This window comes from Mytilus galloprovincialis, chromosome 11 (genome assembly GCF_965363235.1).
Source record: "Mytilus galloprovincialis chromosome 11, xbMytGall1.hap1.1, whole genome shotgun sequence".
Taxonomy (NCBI): domain Eukaryota; kingdom Metazoa; phylum Mollusca; class Bivalvia; order Mytilida; family Mytilidae; genus Mytilus; species Mytilus galloprovincialis.
This window is the reverse complement of record NC_134848.1, coordinates 39147219-39166796: the sequence shown is the minus strand read 5'-3', so window position 1 is coordinate 39166796 and position 19578 is coordinate 39147219. Positions and strand designations below refer to the sequence as shown.

General features: G+C 33.3%; 1 protein-coding gene across 1 annotated transcript; it reads right to left on the bottom strand.

Moving 5' to 3' along the window:
- Positions 1 to 15558: 15558 nt before the first annotated feature.
- On the bottom strand, positions 15559 to 17686 carry LOC143052146 (uncharacterized). The gene is made up of 4 exons (XM_076225108.1): positions 17413 to 17686; positions 16705 to 16878; positions 16176 to 16361; positions 15559 to 15745 (listed from the first exon to the last, which is right to left on the bottom strand). Exons 1-4 carry the CDS (start codon positions 17544 to 17546, stop codon positions 15574 to 15576), a joined length of 666 nt encoding a protein of 221 aa, XP_076081223.1. The 5' UTR covers positions 17547 to 17686; the 3' UTR covers positions 15559 to 15573.
- Positions 17687 to 19578: the final 1892 nt, after the last annotated feature.

The window sequence follows — 19578 nt, the reverse complement described above, 5'->3', positions numbered from 1 at the left end:
TCTTTCTTGGTGACCTGTCTCATAGATTCGCATACTACATGGCATGTTTTAACAGTATTACCGGAAGACGAATCCCAAACACCGCAGTCATCGTTAAAGGTGGATCGCTGTCGATTTCCTCTAATGGCGTTCGTGCTTTTATCAATCTTAAAATATTTGTTGTTCTGTGAACCAGATGGTACGTTGGCAAGTATCGGATCAGCATTCGTTATTTCATGATATAGCAAAGTAGTTGGTAATAATTTTAAATGTGGTAGACCTTTTCCCTCTTGGCATTCTATTGCCTGTTCGATATCTCCAGACTGGTTGGATGATTGATGACATGATTGAGTGTTGGTTGCTTTACGCCGTATTAGCACAAAAAGACTATATCGCGACGAGAGCTAATTCGAATATTTTTACAATTTAAAGCATATTTTTAAAATAAGACAAAATGTCCTTCAATATACTAAAATTCTAGACAAAAGCAAATTGATTATTTACAAATAAAAATCAACAGTAAGATAACGTGATAAAATTAAAAACGACTTAAATATAATAACATTTTTATATTCTATAATAGATTCCAATTTCTTTTAAAAATGCAACAATATTTGTAAATGGAACATTATTAAATAAACCATGCATATTATTGACATTGAAATGCTTCTCACGAATATCAGCAAAGTCAATACAATTAATTAAAACATGTTTAATAGTATACTTGCAGTTGCAAGGTACACATTGTGGTTCATCTTCATTTTTTAAAAGATACTCGTGTGTTATTTTAGTATGACCAATATGACATTTAGAAATAACACACTGATCTTTTCTGCACATAAATTTATTAAAAGCCTAAATTAGGTTTAATTTCGTGTAAATTATTATCATCTTTTTTACTGCATTCATTAAAAAAATATATATTCTCTAATATTAGATTTAAAATCAGTATATAGTATATCCATGTTCTATTTAACGATTTGACATAATAATTTTTATCGATATTAGTCCTGTATCGGAACAATATTCTTATATCATGGGATATCGACATTGTCGACGTTGCTTCGTTCTCCGTTTTTTACCTGTCTCTTGCTAAATTTTACTTTGCATTTATACATGCACGGATATTTCATTGTTATTCAACGTTTTTGCATTGGATTTACTATTCTATTTTCCGCAGAATATTCCAACGTAAATTGTACAGTGTCCGGATATACGGTGTGGTAAAACTATCAACAATCTCGTCAGATTTGTCGAGAGATTTGTCTTTGCCGATTAATTGATATATGGGACGTCCCAAAATTATACTCGATGTGCACTTGTATGAAATAGTTGCCACTTGAGGCTTAACAAAACCAATCAACAGACATAATAGATTAACAGTATACTATTCCAAGAAGAGAACCCACCATATTTTTTTATTAAAAAGTACAAATGAATTCAGACATGTCAGTGTTGGTACTTGGATGATGCGGCCTAATAGTTTTGTTTTACACACCATCCTGAACTACTATCTCTAGTGACTGTTCAATATTATGAATACAGAGATGAAATGATGACACTCAATTTATGCGGGGAAAAATTTGCATTGATTGTTTTCCAATATTATTGCTTACATTTGCTATCCTACTAAATTGTGCACAGGAGCGCCAGGAGAAGACACAAAGGCGCCAGGTAGAATCCATCGCAACATTTAAAAAAACCTTCTGATTTATAATGCAGCCATATAGAATTATATACTAAATTGCAAGTATGGTCAGTTTTGATTGATAAGCCTTATTACGGTCAAAAAATTTGGTTAAAGGAGTCAGCCTAAGGTATCAAAACTACTGAAATTTTGTTACGTATCAATATTTTGCGGGTATGGTCAGTTTTGATCGATGCCGTGAATTAATTTTGTTGTACAAGTCAGTATGAGGTATCAAAAATACTGAAATTTTGTTACGTATCAATAATTTGAATACAAATTTGACCCCCTTCTTTCCTTTTCTGAATTATTTGTTAGCGCTCAGATTTTCCTGAAGTTGTCTTAACTTTCAAATGATCCCCCAAAGAACTTATTGATTTCTTCTTCTTCTGTGGTTGTCCTTTTTACTCTTGTAGTTTTCTTCAAATTTTCTTTACTTCTTTTCCCTTAAGGATTACTGTTTCCTCGACATCAATATCATCAGCACGAGGTATCAAAACTGCTGAAATTTTGTTACGTATCAATATTTTGAATAGAAGGAGGATATGCTTGCACCCTAAATTTATGCGAACAAAAATTTGTTGTTATTGTATAGCAATATTGCTGTCATTTGTACTATACATAGAATCCTGACATAAAAAATATGGTTGATTTACTGTGCGGGTATATAGATTTACAAATGTAAGTGCACATATGATCAGTTTTTGGTTGAAGCGGTCAAATAATTTTGTTGTACAAGTCAGCATAAGGTATCAAAACTACTGAAATTTTGTTACGTATCACTATTTTGAATAAAAGGAGGACATGCTGGCACCCTAAATTTATGCGAACAAAAATGTGTTGTTATTGCTGTCATTTGTATTGTACATTAAATCCTGATATAAAAATATATGGCTGATTTACTATGCGGGTATATAGATTTACAAATTAAAGTATCATTAATTTCTGAACGTCAATCGATTGAAGAATGAGAAATCGATATTGAATTCGATTAAACTGACCAGAACCTTAATTTATGAAATGTATTTCTGTGTTAACAGATTGACAGCAGATCCTCTTTTGGTCCTTAGTCCTTCAGTAATGGTTATTTTCTATGTGCTACTTTCCTACTTTCACTACTAACTACACATCTCTTCATTTTGGCATGAACATCGAAATTGCAGTTTTCAGTTGGTGTGCTGTAAAGTAAATATTGTAAAAAAAAAAGGTGTTTAATTACCTTGAAAATCGAACACAAAACTTTCAAAATTGTGTGCCACATCTTCCGATTGCTGCCGCATATTACTCCCCTTTTCTCAAAACTTTTAATAACACACATCTCCATGAACATGTCCCCTGTTAGTTCTTGCGGAACACCACAGCATTTGCAAAAAATTTTCCTGATATTTCCTGCAAAAAGAATAAAATTGCATTTAAAAAAAATATTTCCAAAACATGACAATTAAAAAAAAAAGCTGAGTAACGAACCAAGATTTCCCCTAAAGATATTTTTATTGTTTAAGTAACGTCACGGTGCTAATGCTGATTGACCAAAATTATATATCTGTTATAAAATGTTTATTATTATGTAGCGGTAGCATGGTGGAAAATGGTGGTCGCCCCAAGACATCTTAGAGAGTAGCTCCAGCATCTGTATTGTTTATTAAAATGGTTGTGATTTTGGTTCTTGTTAAATTGTTGAGATTGGAAAATGTTCTGGTGTTGAACACTGTTTAGGCATCTTTTCAGTCGGAGGATTCTTTATTGGAGCGGAAGTTTGAGGATCAGACCTAGGGATACAGTTTTATTTAGAAGTTTTTTTTTTCAATTCTCTCTAGTATGTCTCTGTTTTGTAAAATCCCTTTCTGAATGTCTATGTTGGCAACAAAGCTTTCAAAGGCTGATATGTTAAACCATATTTCAGATGGCAAGTCTGGTTGATCTTGAACTGAAACATTTATTGGAGGTTGAGTTGAAGCATTTGTTGATGTGTTGGGTACTGGTAATACTGGTTTTTTTTCTGTAGAGATGCTTCATGGTTTGGTGCTGGTGATGACTTGACAGGCTCTGGTATTTTGTCCTCTACAACTAACACCTCACAGTCAATAGGTATACTCAAATCAGTTTGGGTAGAGAAATCTTTTAGATTTGCGATCTTTTTCTGAACCATGTCAGTGGCTTTTTTCTGAAAGTTGGAAGGTTAATGGTTGTTTTGGATGTTCATGATTTAGAGATGGCTGTATTTTAGCTGAAGGATAAAACATTGTGTTGACTTGGGTTTGGTTACTGTCCGATTGCTTAACAGAATCAGATGCTGGATTTTTTGTGGAAGCAAGAACTTCCGTTTTCACCTTAGTTTGACCTTGAGATTTCACTTTGGTGTTGGTTTGATTGATTGTTGGTTGCTTAACGTCCGGTGGCAAATATGTCATGCATATTCAGGACGAGAACAAGTTCACAATAAATACAATAGGTAGGTTGTTGTAATAGAGGCCATCTAGGATGATGGTCGGGGAAATTTGGACTGCCACTGGAAAATGAGGGTGTATTGGATAGGGACAGAAATTTTGCCTTGCAACAGGCCACTTTGGTGTTGGATGGTTGTGCCATGGTTGATGCTGAATCTGATTTTTCACCTGGATTTTAGTAGTAGATTGATATTTGGTACTGACTGATGAAACTGTTGTAGCTCCTGTAGTCAAATTTGGTCGCTTGTCTTTAGGTTTCTGTAAAAACAAAACATATAAACATAAATACAGAACTTAAACATCTCATGCTAATCTGTATATATAAAATTAGAAGATGTGGTATGATTGACATCGATACAACAATAAAAGACCATTTGACACAGAAATGATTAAGTATAGGTCACGAACAGATTCATGCATCTAATACTAAAATATCAAATTCAATCAGTACACATTCAACATCCAACAGATTAAGGGTAAAATTACATTAACAGTCAGAGAAAAACTTGACCTTGTGAAATGTCAAGATACAGGTATTGACAGTCATGTACATGATGAATGTTCATATGTAAATAAAATTATGTTAAGTTTTTTTTTTTTTTTAATTTGACAACAATATTCAAGGATCTGATTTTATGATTTAACTTGTAAACTGCCTGTCCCAAGTCAGGAGCCTGTAATTCAGTGGTTGTCGTTTGTTTATGCACTACATATCTGTTATACATGTCATTGCAATGCCTTGTATAGCTGACTATGCAGTATAGGCTTTCTTCATTGTTGAAGGCCGTGCTGTGACCCATAGTTGTTAATTTCTGTGTTATTTGGTCTCTTGTGTACAAGTTTCAAAACATTTGAGTGTTGCAAACTAAGGTGGAGAATGGAAATGTAAAAATCAGCATTTTTTTTCAATAAGTAAAGGGGCATAACTCGGGAACACCACCGAAACTCAATCTTGGTCTGTTTTTGTGGTAAAAAAGCATTTTGTAGAGGCACACTAAAGTTAAGAGAACAAAAAACACCTTTTAAATAAACTAAATGCCCCCCATCATCATATGATCTTGTCTTGATATTTTTTTCTTCAAAATTCACTCTTTATCTATTACTGTTTTCAAATAATAGCCAAAATCCAAACAATGGGTACTATATATAAGTGTCTTAACTATTTTAATTTTCAAGGTTATGAACAAAATGGACATTAAAATGCTACACAGGGCACAGCTTGATACGACTGAAGACATGTTGACAAATTACCTATCCTTTAATCTTCGCTTACAACCAACGACAAAAATACTTGCTACCTGTTTAAACCTCCAAACTATAATTCTTATATCGGACATATCATGGATGATGTAACAGCATATTAAGTTTCTGATTTTGTCTTCGCCCCAGGGAAACTATTTCTATTAGGCGAAATAGAGCAATAGAGCAACCGACAATTCGGAAATAAATTTAAACGATGACCCATTGATTTATTGAATAAATTACAATTATACTAGTTTCATTCTTATTCCGAATACTAAATGGTTAGCTCGACTTAAATAACTGACTGTATTAGTATTTCAAAGCATTTAAACTACGGTGAATTTCTGTAAAACTTGCGATACACACAACGACAGAATTATTCTCACTGTACTAAGTTCAAATTAGCGATCTGGAGGAGCCCGTCACAGTAAAGTCTTGTAGAAGAAGACAAGCATATCATATTTTTTGTACGAATTATAATACCTGGATGGTGTTATTTCTTGTATAAACTAGTTAAAGTCTGAAAGGTAAAAATCATTTTCGTAAATTTGATGTTTTCTCCAAGGTTGATTAATTGTTGGTTGCTTAACGTCCAGTGGTAAATATTTCATGCATGTTCAGGACGAGAACAAGTAAACAATATATATAATAAGTAGGTCTTGTCATCATAGATGTCATTCGGCATAATGTTGTTATAAGGAAAACAACGATTTAAATACTTTAATTACACGTGTAGACGTGTCCGATATCTGCAAATTAGGCCACACCAATTTAATTTCTTGTTCGACGGACACGCCCGCAAGCATTTTTTTTCAAATAGTAAAACACATAATAATTTAATATTCCGCTTTCCGCATCTGAAAATGTATTCGTGTCTTTATCCCGCGTCAATTTTTTTTTGATAAACATACCAACTATTTCTTTCCAAGAGGTTTAAAAGGCTACTTGGTGTAATGTTTAGTTGAGCTTGTGCACAGTCATATTTTAGTAGTAAACAACGTCAGTTGTTTGGAATATTCTAAATTTATCTCGTCCTTACGAAGCGTCTGGTTTCAGGTAAGCCTTGTCGTCCATGCTGTGAAACAAGGGTAATTTATTTTCGGATTTGCATAAATGTACAACTGCTCTTTTCACACGAGCCCGCTGGGGTTTTGTATGTTTTCTATACTTTTCTTCTGATTTGATAGTTTTTTTTTCATGAGAATAGCCAATTTCCACGGTGCCTTTATGCTTGAATACTCCTTGTTGACTTTGGCCGAGATCTGTTGTATACTGTTGTACTTGATTTTATTGGTTGTTAACCTCTGGAAACTCTAATTATGTATAATATTCTTGAAACTTTAAAAAAGTTAATAAATTTAGATATTGGTTTAAACAAATATAAAGTACACCTTCACGGGTGCGATCGAGCAAGTGTAGCAGCGCGTGGTTAACAAAATCAAGTGAGTAATCTACAGATTTAGGAAGATGAGGTATGAGTGTCAATACGACAACTCTCCATCCAAGTATCAATTCATAAAAGTATATCATTATAGGTCAAGGAACGGTCTTCAACAACATGTAGCCTTGGCTTACACTGAACATCAAGCTATAAAGGGCTCCATAGAGTACTGAAGAGAAAATGCGAAATGCATCTGTCCAACTTTCAATGCTAACAAATCTCTTTTTTCTTCCAGATGTCAAGCCCACCCTCTAATTCTGAACAGCTAAATGAAAATCTAGTTCAGCAGGATGGTGGTCAACTAGGATGTCTGACATATCAATTAACTCCTTATATTTAATTTGTTCTTGAAGTTTTGAATTTATCTTATTGTGCAGAGGTCTACCTATTGGTTTATAGGTTGCTGTACCATGGTGAACCTGATTAAAATCGCAACCAAGCTTTGTGCAGGAATTTTAACCATGTTTGGAGTATTGTGAGTGCCAACACTAGACATTTTTTCTCTTGAATAGCTAGAAGTTGTGTGTGGTGTGACAAACTGTGTGTTGGTTCATCTGTGGGTTCTTCGTGTACGATGACATTCATCTAAACAACTTGTATGACTAGGTTGAGGCGATGTGCCATTCTCCTTTATATTCTCCAGAACCTTGGCAGTCACAGCTGCCGAGATTGCATTTGTCATTGCACTCTCTTATGTTTGGTCTTTTTTCTGCCTTTTAGCTTGACTCTCACTAAGCTTGCTTTTAGGAGGCATTCTCTTAATATATAAGATACTTTCAAAATAAATGAGCTCAAAAATTCTTTAATTGTAATGAAAATTAAGTGAATGTCTTTATTAAGATTTATTGAAACACATAATAGTAGTCTTTGATACATCACATGGTTAAACATTAACATGTTAATACCATATTGACCAAACATCTGGTCTGTAATTAATTTTCAATGACCAAAACATGTACCATAAATTACAGCTTTTGACCAAATCCATGTTTTAATAAACTCATTTGGCCACAAAAGGCATATACATAATCTATCATACATTTCCATTGACCAAATTAACATGGTCTATTGCTATTGATCAAATCCATTGTCTATAATTAAAATCATTTGACCACATCCATGATATATAAAACAATTTGTACTGACCAAAATCATGGTCTATAAATGACAGCTACTGACCCAAACCATGGCCACGACCAAATACAGGGTCTATTATAATATTCATGATACTTGTACAACCGAACAACAAAAAGACACTAGGAACAGATATGAGAGTACTCGCAGTTATCTGACGGCTAGTTCAAAGCCACTAACAACTAATAAAAAAATAATGCATCAAAGACTAAATTAGCAATCCGTACACATCCAACATCCAATGGATTTAGTGTCAAGACGGCATAAACAGTCAGAGAAACACATGACTTCGTGCGATGCCAAGATACAGGTACACTGTATCGACATGAATGTGTATATGTATATAACATGCTAGTAATATTTATGTTTGCTTTTAATTTACTGAAAACAAAATCAATATTTATACCAATAAAACAATATTCAATGATCTTATTACTGTATTGAATTTGTAACCTTTTAGAATAAGTTTATTTAAAGGAGCGATTAGTTTATAAGGATCATTTCTAAATTTCCGGGCACGGTTAACAACATTTCCGTAAAATGAGGATGTGCTATCAAGTTGAAAAACGTTGTGGACAACAACAAGACAGGCAAGACAAACATAAAAAAACCAACACTTTGTCTTTCAGTAAAGCTATTTCAATAACCACAAAAAATGTTCTTGCAATCATAATGATAAGAATATTTATCAACAATTTTATTTAAAAATGGTAAAAACACTAACTCTTAATAGGGAGTGACAGTTGGCTGGTGTCTGCTTGCAGCACACCTTTTTCTGTCACGAGTCATTTCTTTACAAAAGTACATCTGCACCATGAAGGCACCTCTCTGAGGAGGTATTTCTGGACTGCCATTTTCCCGGTCATCTACATCAATTATGTACAAAATAATTGATGGTTGCCTATTGTAAATCCTCATAACCAATCTTTTCAAATTATCATTTAAAATGTTATTCTGATGTTCCTAGAGGTTGCACTTTGTAAATACAGCTGTTTCTTTTACATCGAGTTTATCCATGGACATGATGGAAGCAACATTCTGACTTTAACAGTGCTTCATAAAAAATGACAAAAATCTTTAAGGTGCATGTAGGCTATTATTCCGCTCATTAGTCATAATCATACAATTGAAGGATTTCAAATAACAGTAATTTGATTTATAGCACTAAGGTTTTCATGGGTATTGAAGTGGGGCAGAGACATAGATATACAAACATGTACAACGGGATTGCATCTTCTTTTCATAAATGATCGAGTTGGCCTTTATAAAATCATCGTGGTTTATCTACTTGTCAAGAGCGGGGCGAGTTTGCAGACCTTACGTCAGCGGGATTTTAACCTTTTGCATAAGTGGGGCATGTTATCCAACCTATTTGCAATCGGATTTTAGCCTTTTTCATAAGTGGGCGAGTTTGTTAAAAAAAAGTTGGGCGATTAGATGTGGGGCGATATGTCATGGATTCAGAAGTGGGCCTTTATAGTTTTGTTCAAAATGATTTCTGTTTCCAGACTAACACTGTTTTACATAATAACTGGTTCAAGAGAAGCTCTTTTAGGGTTAACCCAACAAGAGGTGAAGTTGGTAACCTCTTGTTACAGACTACTGGTGTCAAGTCGTGTTTTCTGGAGGCTGATTGACACTCGTCATAAAACTCTACTGTTTTCTTGTGAATTGTCTCTAATCTTCGTTCGCAATTCCGACAAATCACCCCTTTATCCTTTGAAATCCCGCCATATTTTAATAACAACTCCTTTATCGAAAAATCTAATAATTTGGATGATATTTTCTTAGATTGATACGGTGGTTTGAACATACCAGACATACATCAGTGTTCTTTTTCTTAAAGATATATAAAAATTCTATAAATAGTCATCTATTTATTGTCCTTCCAGCAGGCGATTATTTACGTTCTTTACTTCCTTTTCCGTACCCCCCCCCCCCCCCAAGGGTGACTGGGGTATAGAAATATGGTAACTTGGTCTTCTCCCGACCGGCAGTAAAACGCTTGCCGAAGTGGGGCGTCTGTTTGGCTGTGCGGGATGTATCAAGTTGGCAGTCACGTCCGGTCAGAAGGGGGACGTTAAATCCGATGCCTCGTGTAAAGAGAATGCCACGCTCTTTGCACGTTAAAAACCCTTGCAACAACTCATTGAGGGGTCCGTAGGTGGCCTGTTGCAAGGCAAAATTTCTGTCCCTATCCAATATACCCTCATTTTCCAGTGGCAGTCCGAATTTCCCCGACCATCATCCCAGATGGCCTCTATTGTATCAACCTACTTATTGTATTTATTGTGAACTTGTTCTCGTCCTGAATATGCATGAAATATTTGCCACTGGACGTTAAGCAACCAACAATCAATAAATCAATCAATCCTTTTCCGTATATATGCGTCAGCTTGTATGCGCATATTTTTGTGTCCGAATTCCCACACAGAAAATGGTTACTAGTTACCGGCCCTTGACAACAAAGGTATATGTGATACCCGAATGTTGCAAGGGAGGACATCACTACAATTAACAACGACAACAAATGGTTCAATTTTTTTCATGCTGCATAATATTGGTCATAGTTGAATACCAGATGATATAAATAACGGAGGTCCATCTATATTTATACTCAACAAAGTTTCATGTACATTTTTAAAATGATCAAGATTTAATTACTTTTAACAAACCAGTTTCGAAACCAAGATATATATATAAGGCGTATTTGTTAGTGCAAAACCAGTTTTAGTTTGTTAAACTTTCCATTTGTTAATGATAACCAGTTTGAAACTAGTTTCGAACCTACACTGGTTTGTCGTGTGTTATTCTGAAACGCGAACTGGTTCCAGAAACTAATCAAACCATGTCCAATGGTGGTTTGTGGTTTCGGTTTAGGGTATAAAATGGCGGCAATGTTGATGCAGTGTAGTGGTCGCGAAAAATTTTATTCAGATTCTATGGGCAAATTGATTTTTTTAGTCGATTTTCAATACTAATGTACTATTATAACCTGTTTGTGTTTGGTGTTTTTTTTATTTCAGATAGTTTGGGGAGAGTTGTCAGACCTGCATTCCGTGGGGTTTAAACCCTTTTCGTTAATAAGTGAGTTGTCAGACTGATTGTTCAATTTGATTTTACACTTTTCCAAATTGGGGCGAGTCGATAAACAAGAGTGGGTCATTTTTTGTATAAAGTGGCGATATAGTGTGGACCGATTGGACAGTGGGGCGAGTTGACATTATTTGATATCTTCTCATCGTGTTCGGGGGTCATTAAGGGTATACATCATATAGTAATATATAAAGTATGTTATAATGGTTGTGAGGCGTTCTAAAACTAGATTTTATGAATTGTAAATAGTTTTTCGTCTAATCTAAAACAGCTGGGATGTAAAATTTATCCCATTCGGACTTGGTGTGTCAGTGTTAGATCACCCTCAGGGCCTCCGGCCATCGGGGTGATCTTACACTGACACACCGCATCCTCGTGGTAACAATCCGATAAAAAAAAATTGTAAACATTAAGTAGTAGAATTCATAACTGTGAAATAAATTGAGAACAAGAGCTTATGAAATTGTTAGAATTATTAAAATTTGTCATTAAGTCGTCATTTCTAGGTCAGTGATTTTTAGTATATATGTTGTTGCATTAAGACAGAGACATATATACATGTATATGTCTCTGATTAAGATAAGCACAACTCATTGTGAAATTTAAAAAAACTTGAACAATTGGCTCCATTCTCGAATTGGTATGAACACTGAAACATTTGACAGGTACCATGTTGAACTTAAGTGTGATTAGGTATGGTGAACCACCATTGATAATTCATTGATATTGGTATACAGTGTGCAAATCCCTTTTTAACCGAGATTTTTATAATTTGACTGGGTGTGCCTGTCAGTATCTTACCAATAATTAATTAAGAGATTTTTTATTTTTATGTCTAAATTCTTAGCAAAAAATACACCTCTTTCTCTCTGCAGTGTCAAGGATTATTTAACACAAGTTTCAATTGATTCTATTTTTTAACGCCCAGTGACAAATATTTCATGCATGTTCAGGAAAACACGGAGATTAAAAGTCGGGTATATAATGTAAGAATCAATAGATGTGATATTATTGATAATGAAACATGAAACATGAAAACTTAATTAAACGCCTATTTCTACATATACAATATGTATTCAATGGCGTTGTACATAAATGACATATAAAATACAAAAATACTATACAAAAATACAATATGTATGTACTATACCAAAAATTGGAAATATACACTGTGATACACAAGAAAAAAGTCAGAAAAGTTCAAAATAATTTTGGAAATACAATGTTTTCAACCGACATTTAAAAGTATCCAAAGATTCAGAGTTTCTTACATTTGTACCTAGTTCATTCCACAATTTTGGCCCAATAGTACTAAAGCTTCTATCTGAAAAAGTTGTCTTTATGTTATATGGGACTGTATAACAACCAATAGATGACTCTGACGACCTTAATGAACGTTTCGACACTTGAGGCAACTATCCAAATATGAAGTGGATGTAAGCAATTATAGGCAACCTTCAAGCCTTTAACAATGACAAAACCAGATACTGTAAAGCCGTTTTTAAAAGGCCATGAAAAGTATGAAACAATTCAGACGAAAAAACGAATGGCCTAACTATACAAAACAAAACAATTTACACAAAAATCAAATATGAGTTGAGACATGAACCAACGACAACCACTCAACATGTTCATAAAGAATATGGCAGGGGTTGATATAAAAACGAAGATGTGGTATGATTGCCAATAAGACAACTCTTTAACCCTTTAACATTCACTGTTTTTACTGCATTTTTTTCTTAAAAAGTAGAGTTTAACTTTGTTTAGATTTAGTGTACAAAATACTAGGAAAAACTGGTAATGGCCTATATATTATGAAAGACATATATTAAGACTGTTGTTTCCAAAAAAAAATATGTGTTTCCATGGTTACCAGTCACGTGGGAATGATATAAAAGTCACAATTTAGGCATTTTTTTCCCATTAAACATATATAATTTTTTTTCCAGTACCTGTATCTCCAACACCATAGGGAAATAGATACAGCTGACTTTATAATTAGTAACACCTCATACCACAGTAATAAAAAAATGTATCCGAACTTAAATCTTCAGGGAGAAAATTGGTTTTTTTTTTGGTTGCTAAGCAATAGGTCTACCCGTCAAATTTCATTAAAAAAATGGTATTTGTATAAAATCTTGATTAATTCATGTATTCTTTGGATATTATTTTATTTCTTATTGGTAGTTTATGATTATACAATTTAATGCAGTTGATATACCTTATTCTGCGATAATGGCAACATAATGGTTACCATAGCAACCGCATTAAAATATTTGGCAATGGTGAAGGAAGACATACTCTTTCGTATATTTTTATTTTTTCCATATATATTTTCAAATTTTCTCATCATACCAGTCTTTTCCAGCCATTAATCTTTTGTCTCATGTCTGTTCATGCTTATGCTATTATCAAAAACATTGTTGGGATGCCATCATGACCCATTTTGACCTTGTGTTATATATGACCCTTAGAATAAATAGAAAAAGTGTCTTGTAGCAAATTTTGAATACACGGATCTTTTGACATGTGTTTATGATATTTAGAACATGTTTAAACAGTACCATCAAGCTAGTACTAGATGCACAATAATAATCATCATATGATATTACCCTTTGACCTTAGAAAGGTTTCTGTTGTTCATGTGTTGTTTGTTTTGTTTTTTTTGGTATATTGTATTTGTTTTATTTTTTTTATTTATTTTTTTTTTGGGGGGGAGGGGTGTATTTGTGTTAATCTCTATGACAAACATACAACATTTCCTTATTGTTAAAGATCAAAAGGCATGAAAGTTATGAAATTGAAATTAATTGATGATATCTTTGAAGAAAAAAACATATTTCAAGAAATCAAAGAAATAATGTAAATTTAATGCAAATTTATAAAGCTTCTTTTCCTTCCCCTTTCCTTCACCCACTGTTTTGCTTCCTCTCCACCAACAGAATGCCATATCGTAAAACAATTTCTGTCTTTCCTCAAACATAATGGTACTTCACATTTTGAACAATATATGTTAGTTTTTGTGCTTGGAGTCTTATTTCCCTTCAAAGACGCTTTCGCATTGCAATAAGAACAATCAATTCTTTTGTCTAAACATGCAGGCATACAAGTTTGTTTTTCAGTTTCATCACTTGAATGTATATCCATCAGAGATAAGGCTAAAGCTTCTCTATATTCTAACTGATTACTGATATTTTCTACTTTGTTTGAAGTTTTCTGATTAAATTCTGTGAGTATGATAAAAGAGTTAACAATCATTATGTCAATACAGTGAAAGAAAATAACTTTCCACCAATGGAACTTAGACTTTATGTAACACGGGTACTTGTTCAACATCTGGTTTGATTTATCGACACCCCCCATATTTGTATTATAATCATGAATGACTGACGGCTGCACTACTTTCTTCTTTTTAAATCCCTTTCTTTCATTGACAGTCCTATGACAATAACTAACATCAGACCCACGATGAATCGACGGAATGACTGTCACTGTTTTGCAATCTCTCCATTGAACATATGCAAAGCAATTAGCCCTATGCCATCTAAAATCACCCCTAGCAGAGCATTTTTCAAATTGTTCAATGTCCTTAAACTGTTTAGGCATTGCACTACTTGTTCTCATTACTGCACCAATTAAAAATGTCCTCTTAGTAAGAAGGTCATCAGCCAAATGCTGTGTTGTATAGAAAGAGTCAGTGTAAATCCTATATCCCTGTTGAAAAATGTTTTTTCCAAGTTCCATGACAACATTGTATGCGAGACCTTTACTTTTTTGGCATATAACCGTTCTTTTTTTCCCTAAATATACATAAAAAGCATATGTGTATCCAGACAAGGCATCTGCTAATACCCACAGCTTTATACCGAATCGTATAGGTTTGTCACGTATAAATTAACGGATTCCAGAGTACTGATGTTTTGAAGAAACCATCCTTTGATCTACAGATACTGCTTCATAAGGGTGATACATGGACTGGGATACATTTTGTACATGATCAAGTAGCAAACCTATTCTTGTCAGCTTGTCATCTGAAATAGATAATAATGATAAGGAAGGTGGACTAAATGTTAAGATGGTACCAACCCTTCGACCTTAACTGAAATAACTTTGGTAATAGTAATATGATGAATTCTCCCTGCACTTATTCACAATCTAGACTCTTCATGACGGTTTACCTCTTTGAGGCTGAAAGGGGTATTTTGAGATAAAAAAAACATAGTTCTACTCTTTTGAGTTTTCAATAGCATGCAACCTTTAATAAACATGTCAATTTGTATTTTTGTCATTCTTTATTCATGTTTTTTTTTCTTCTTTTTGCAGATTTTGTTCATGTTGTTACCAATTGCAGATTGGTGATACTTTGCATTGCAGTTGTTCACATATTTAAAATGTTGTTCCCAAATTAAGCTTTAAAATAGACATATACACATAACTAATGTATACAGTATGTTGACCTCTAGAAAATTTTTGTACATATGTTGTTGGTTTCAATTTGCATGACATATAACTATTATGAAAAGTGAAAATCATTATCATACTCATAGCTAACCTTTATCTGGATCACAGTTAATATGTAGAAATGACAGTAAAGCCTTAAATCTTATTATTGGCATGACTTTGTCAACCACACTTGCATCATACAAAGGACTCCTTGACCAGTACTTTTCAAGATTTGGAAGATTTACAATAGACATGTATATAACAATACCAAAAAACCTAAAATAAAAAAATATTGGAAAAATCAAATGGAAAATATTTTTTACCAGGTGAAATAAAGAATTTCAATGAAAATGAATTGCACCTTAGGGCGAACGTTGATACTGCAGGTGTCTTACTCAAACTGCATTTAAATACATTTAGCTCTAGAAATAAGCAATTAATACAATGTATTAAAAGTATTGTTTTGGCTCTTTATTCTAATCAGTTTAAGCCTAAAAACCAATTCCAATTTTTATAATGTCCATCCTTGCTTGCACGCTTTTGCTACTAGGAGTACTTAAAGAGTAGTAGTCAATATACATGTACGTGTACTACAAGATAAACCTAATGACAGCGGTAATATATTTTAACCTGCAAATTAAAGAAATGCAGAAAATAAATTTTCTCATCAATTTTAAACATTGATATATGGATATTTGTTAAATACCTATACATTTCTGCTACAGTCACTTGGTTCCAGCCTCCATCACTGTCAGAATAGGATAAGTTTTGTCCCTTAGCTATTAGTTGTTCTGCATGGTGATTAGTTGCAATACATATCTGAAGTACTATCTGATGGGTGAGAAACAGGTACAGAAAATCTACTGGTTTCTTAAATGCCTTTAAAGATTGCCTAGAAAATAATATTTTCAATATCTGAATACTAGTTGTTTCAAGAAATGCAAGAACATTCCTATTCTAAACCTTGAACTCATTACTATAATTTTTGTTTTTTATACAAATAAGTACTTTAAAAATACATGTAACATGTAACTAGTATTTAGAGATAGTTATAAAAATGGAATATTTCTTTCTTGTCATTCCAGAATAACAGTTGCCATATATATATCCAAATTAGAATGATTGAGATACAAGTACATTTGTATGCATATGTTATATAAAATTTGTTTCTCATTTAACTGCACCTTTCACCTTTCTCATTACATTATTTTATATATAACTTTTTATTTAATAACCTTGTTAAAAAACCAAACTGTAAGCCAGGTGCCTTCTCTGGCTTAAAAGAAAAAGTCCTTGGGTCTTTCATTCCATCATCAAAATCTTTATCATCTTTCCAATACAGAGATGTAGCTAAGGGATCCTGGGATGCAGATGTACTGACTGTTGATTGTGAACCATCCTCACATGATCTAATGGAAGATATGTTAAAATGTTCATTATTGCATGAAAGCTAAAATGATTGAAACTTCATCTGGTTCCTCAGTCCATATATTTGATATGAAAAAAATGACACAAAAATCCGGTTGAAAATGACATCTTTATTGCCCAAATACATGTGTATCTTATCTAATAATCTATAATCATATATTCATGTTCATTCCTTTGTTATTGATATTTTCCCTTACTTTTAACTCTGTAATGACCAAAACCGACCAATTATATATTTCAACAGATATAGTAAGATGTGGTATGAGTGCTAATGAGACAACTCTCTATCCAAGTAACAATTTATGTTATTGCAATACATCAAAATCTTTTTGAACAGTTTGGTCATTGACAATCAGATCATACCACTTCTATTCATTTATTTATTCCATCAACAGCAATTCAAAAGCAAATTATACATAGATATTAAATTTCATATGAACAAAACTTGTGCTCGCTACCACACAGATAAAATATGGGAACAAATAATAATCTTAAATACAAAGAAACAAATTTACCCTTGACTAGAAAGAACTGGCACAAAGTCATATTCCCGCCCATTTTCCTCTTCTAATTGGTTATTTAGGAGCAAATCAAGATATTCCTCCTCGTCCTCCGACAGAGGATAGTCAGATTCATTCTCATCATCCATGTGTACAGGTTAAGAAGCAATGAGTAGTTTGTCTCGTTAAAATTTCAAGTCGCAAACATGTTGGAAAATAAGTTCAACAATCAGGACGTCGCGATAATGTAAGAAACAATCCGCTTCCAAAACCCGTAATTTTCAGTCTATTTTTGTCAAATTTCACACGCTAATTGCTCACTCATTCCAGTATCAAAGCTTGAAAGGAAAAGTGTTTTGGAAAGCTTGGAAATTAATTTAAAAAATACTCGATTTAGATTTTCCTATTTCGAGATACGTTTTCCTATAATTTACGTAGACCTCAAAAACTTTTTTTTTTGCATTGTGAGTCCTTGTCTTTTTCGCTACGCATTTCTTCTGCTGGTACACATACCATAAATTATCGTTTTCTTTCAATAATCGATAACTATTGGAAAGCTCTTTGTTTGGTGTTTTAAATGCATATTTTTATTTTGCATTGCTAATGTTAGAAAGCCGTTAAAATACGCTATTTCGGCAATGAATAGATTGGTTCCCGTTTGAAAATAACGTATGAATTTTGAAACAGAATGACTCTGCATTAAACTCATAAAACGCATTAAATAATAAAAATATTCTATTAACAAAAATATTCAGACGAAAGGGCAGACTCTGGCCTTTAAAATAAGTCTTTCCTGGCTAAAATACGTTTAGTATGTGTGACATAATAATGCTTTTCATAAAAAATATGACTTAAAAAACGCTTACCGGTCAAATTGACCGGTAGGAACGTTAAAGGGTTAAAGAGACCAAATGACACAACAAAAAATAACAGCCATAATTCACCATACAACCCTCAACAACAAGCAAAGCTCATACCACAAAGTCGGCTATAAAAGAACCAGAAATCACAAACAAATAAGTAACACAATAACAAACGACAACCACTGACTTGCAGGCTCCTGACTTGGGACAGGCACATACATGCAGAATGTGTGTGTGTGTGTGTGTGTGTGTGTGGGGGGGGGGGTAAACATGTTGAATTTCTAATCTGAACCAGGAGGTTTTTTTTTCTTTTTATTCTTTAAATTGTAAAAATATTCGCTCTCGCCGCGATATAGCCTTTTTGTGCTAATGCGGCGTAAAGCAACCAACAATCAATCAATCAATCTTTTTATTCTGGTAATTCTTCTTCTTCGACTTTATTTTGTTTACTTAGCTCTGCATTACTTGTTTCATCTGGTATAGATGTAGCTGATTTAATACATGCATCTGCCAAACTAACTGGGTTGATAGAATGCTTGGAGGTTAAAATTTTGTTGGGGTTTTTTTTACGCACCTGTTCTTTTTTGAATTTTACACTAACTGTATGTACTTTCTCTCTATAATTTGTTTTTGAAATGAAACTAATTTACTAGATCTAAAGAAATGAACATGTGTAATACATTTAATACACACAACTTTCTCAAAATACATTTGTACTTCAAAATATGTAATAAACAAATTACTAGAAAACTATCCTACTCTAAATAAAACTATTAAAACTTTAAGTACATAGTATACAATTAAATACTGTCAGCATTTATTCGGGGTTTGGTCTCTTGCGTTCCAAATCTTTAATAGTATTATTAACCAATGAATATTTGATATCCACAGGCACAACACTCATTAGTTTTGTCATCATTGCGACTTTGTCAAATTCGACATCAATGTCCAAAAAACCCTTACGCTGAAAGATATTTTCAATCTGAGTGTCGAACAAGGTTACTTTTTTGCTCACTTTATCTTCTTCTAACAGAGCAGTAGTTCGCAATTAGGTATTTGCTGTACTTCCTTGGAACCTCCAATTACAATTTCGACAAGTCATGTTATTTTCCTTGATCTTTACTAGTAAAGTGTTATTTCAACTTGCTTAAGGGCATGGTATGGATCCACTTCAAATAATGCTGTGATTGAACAATTCCTAAATTGATTGGTAATTACAGGTATTTATTGAATTGTTAAGAAATGATGTGCAACTCGTAATTTCACCAATTTACTGTAACATATATAATGGTTAGAGAAAAATATTCAAAAACTAGGT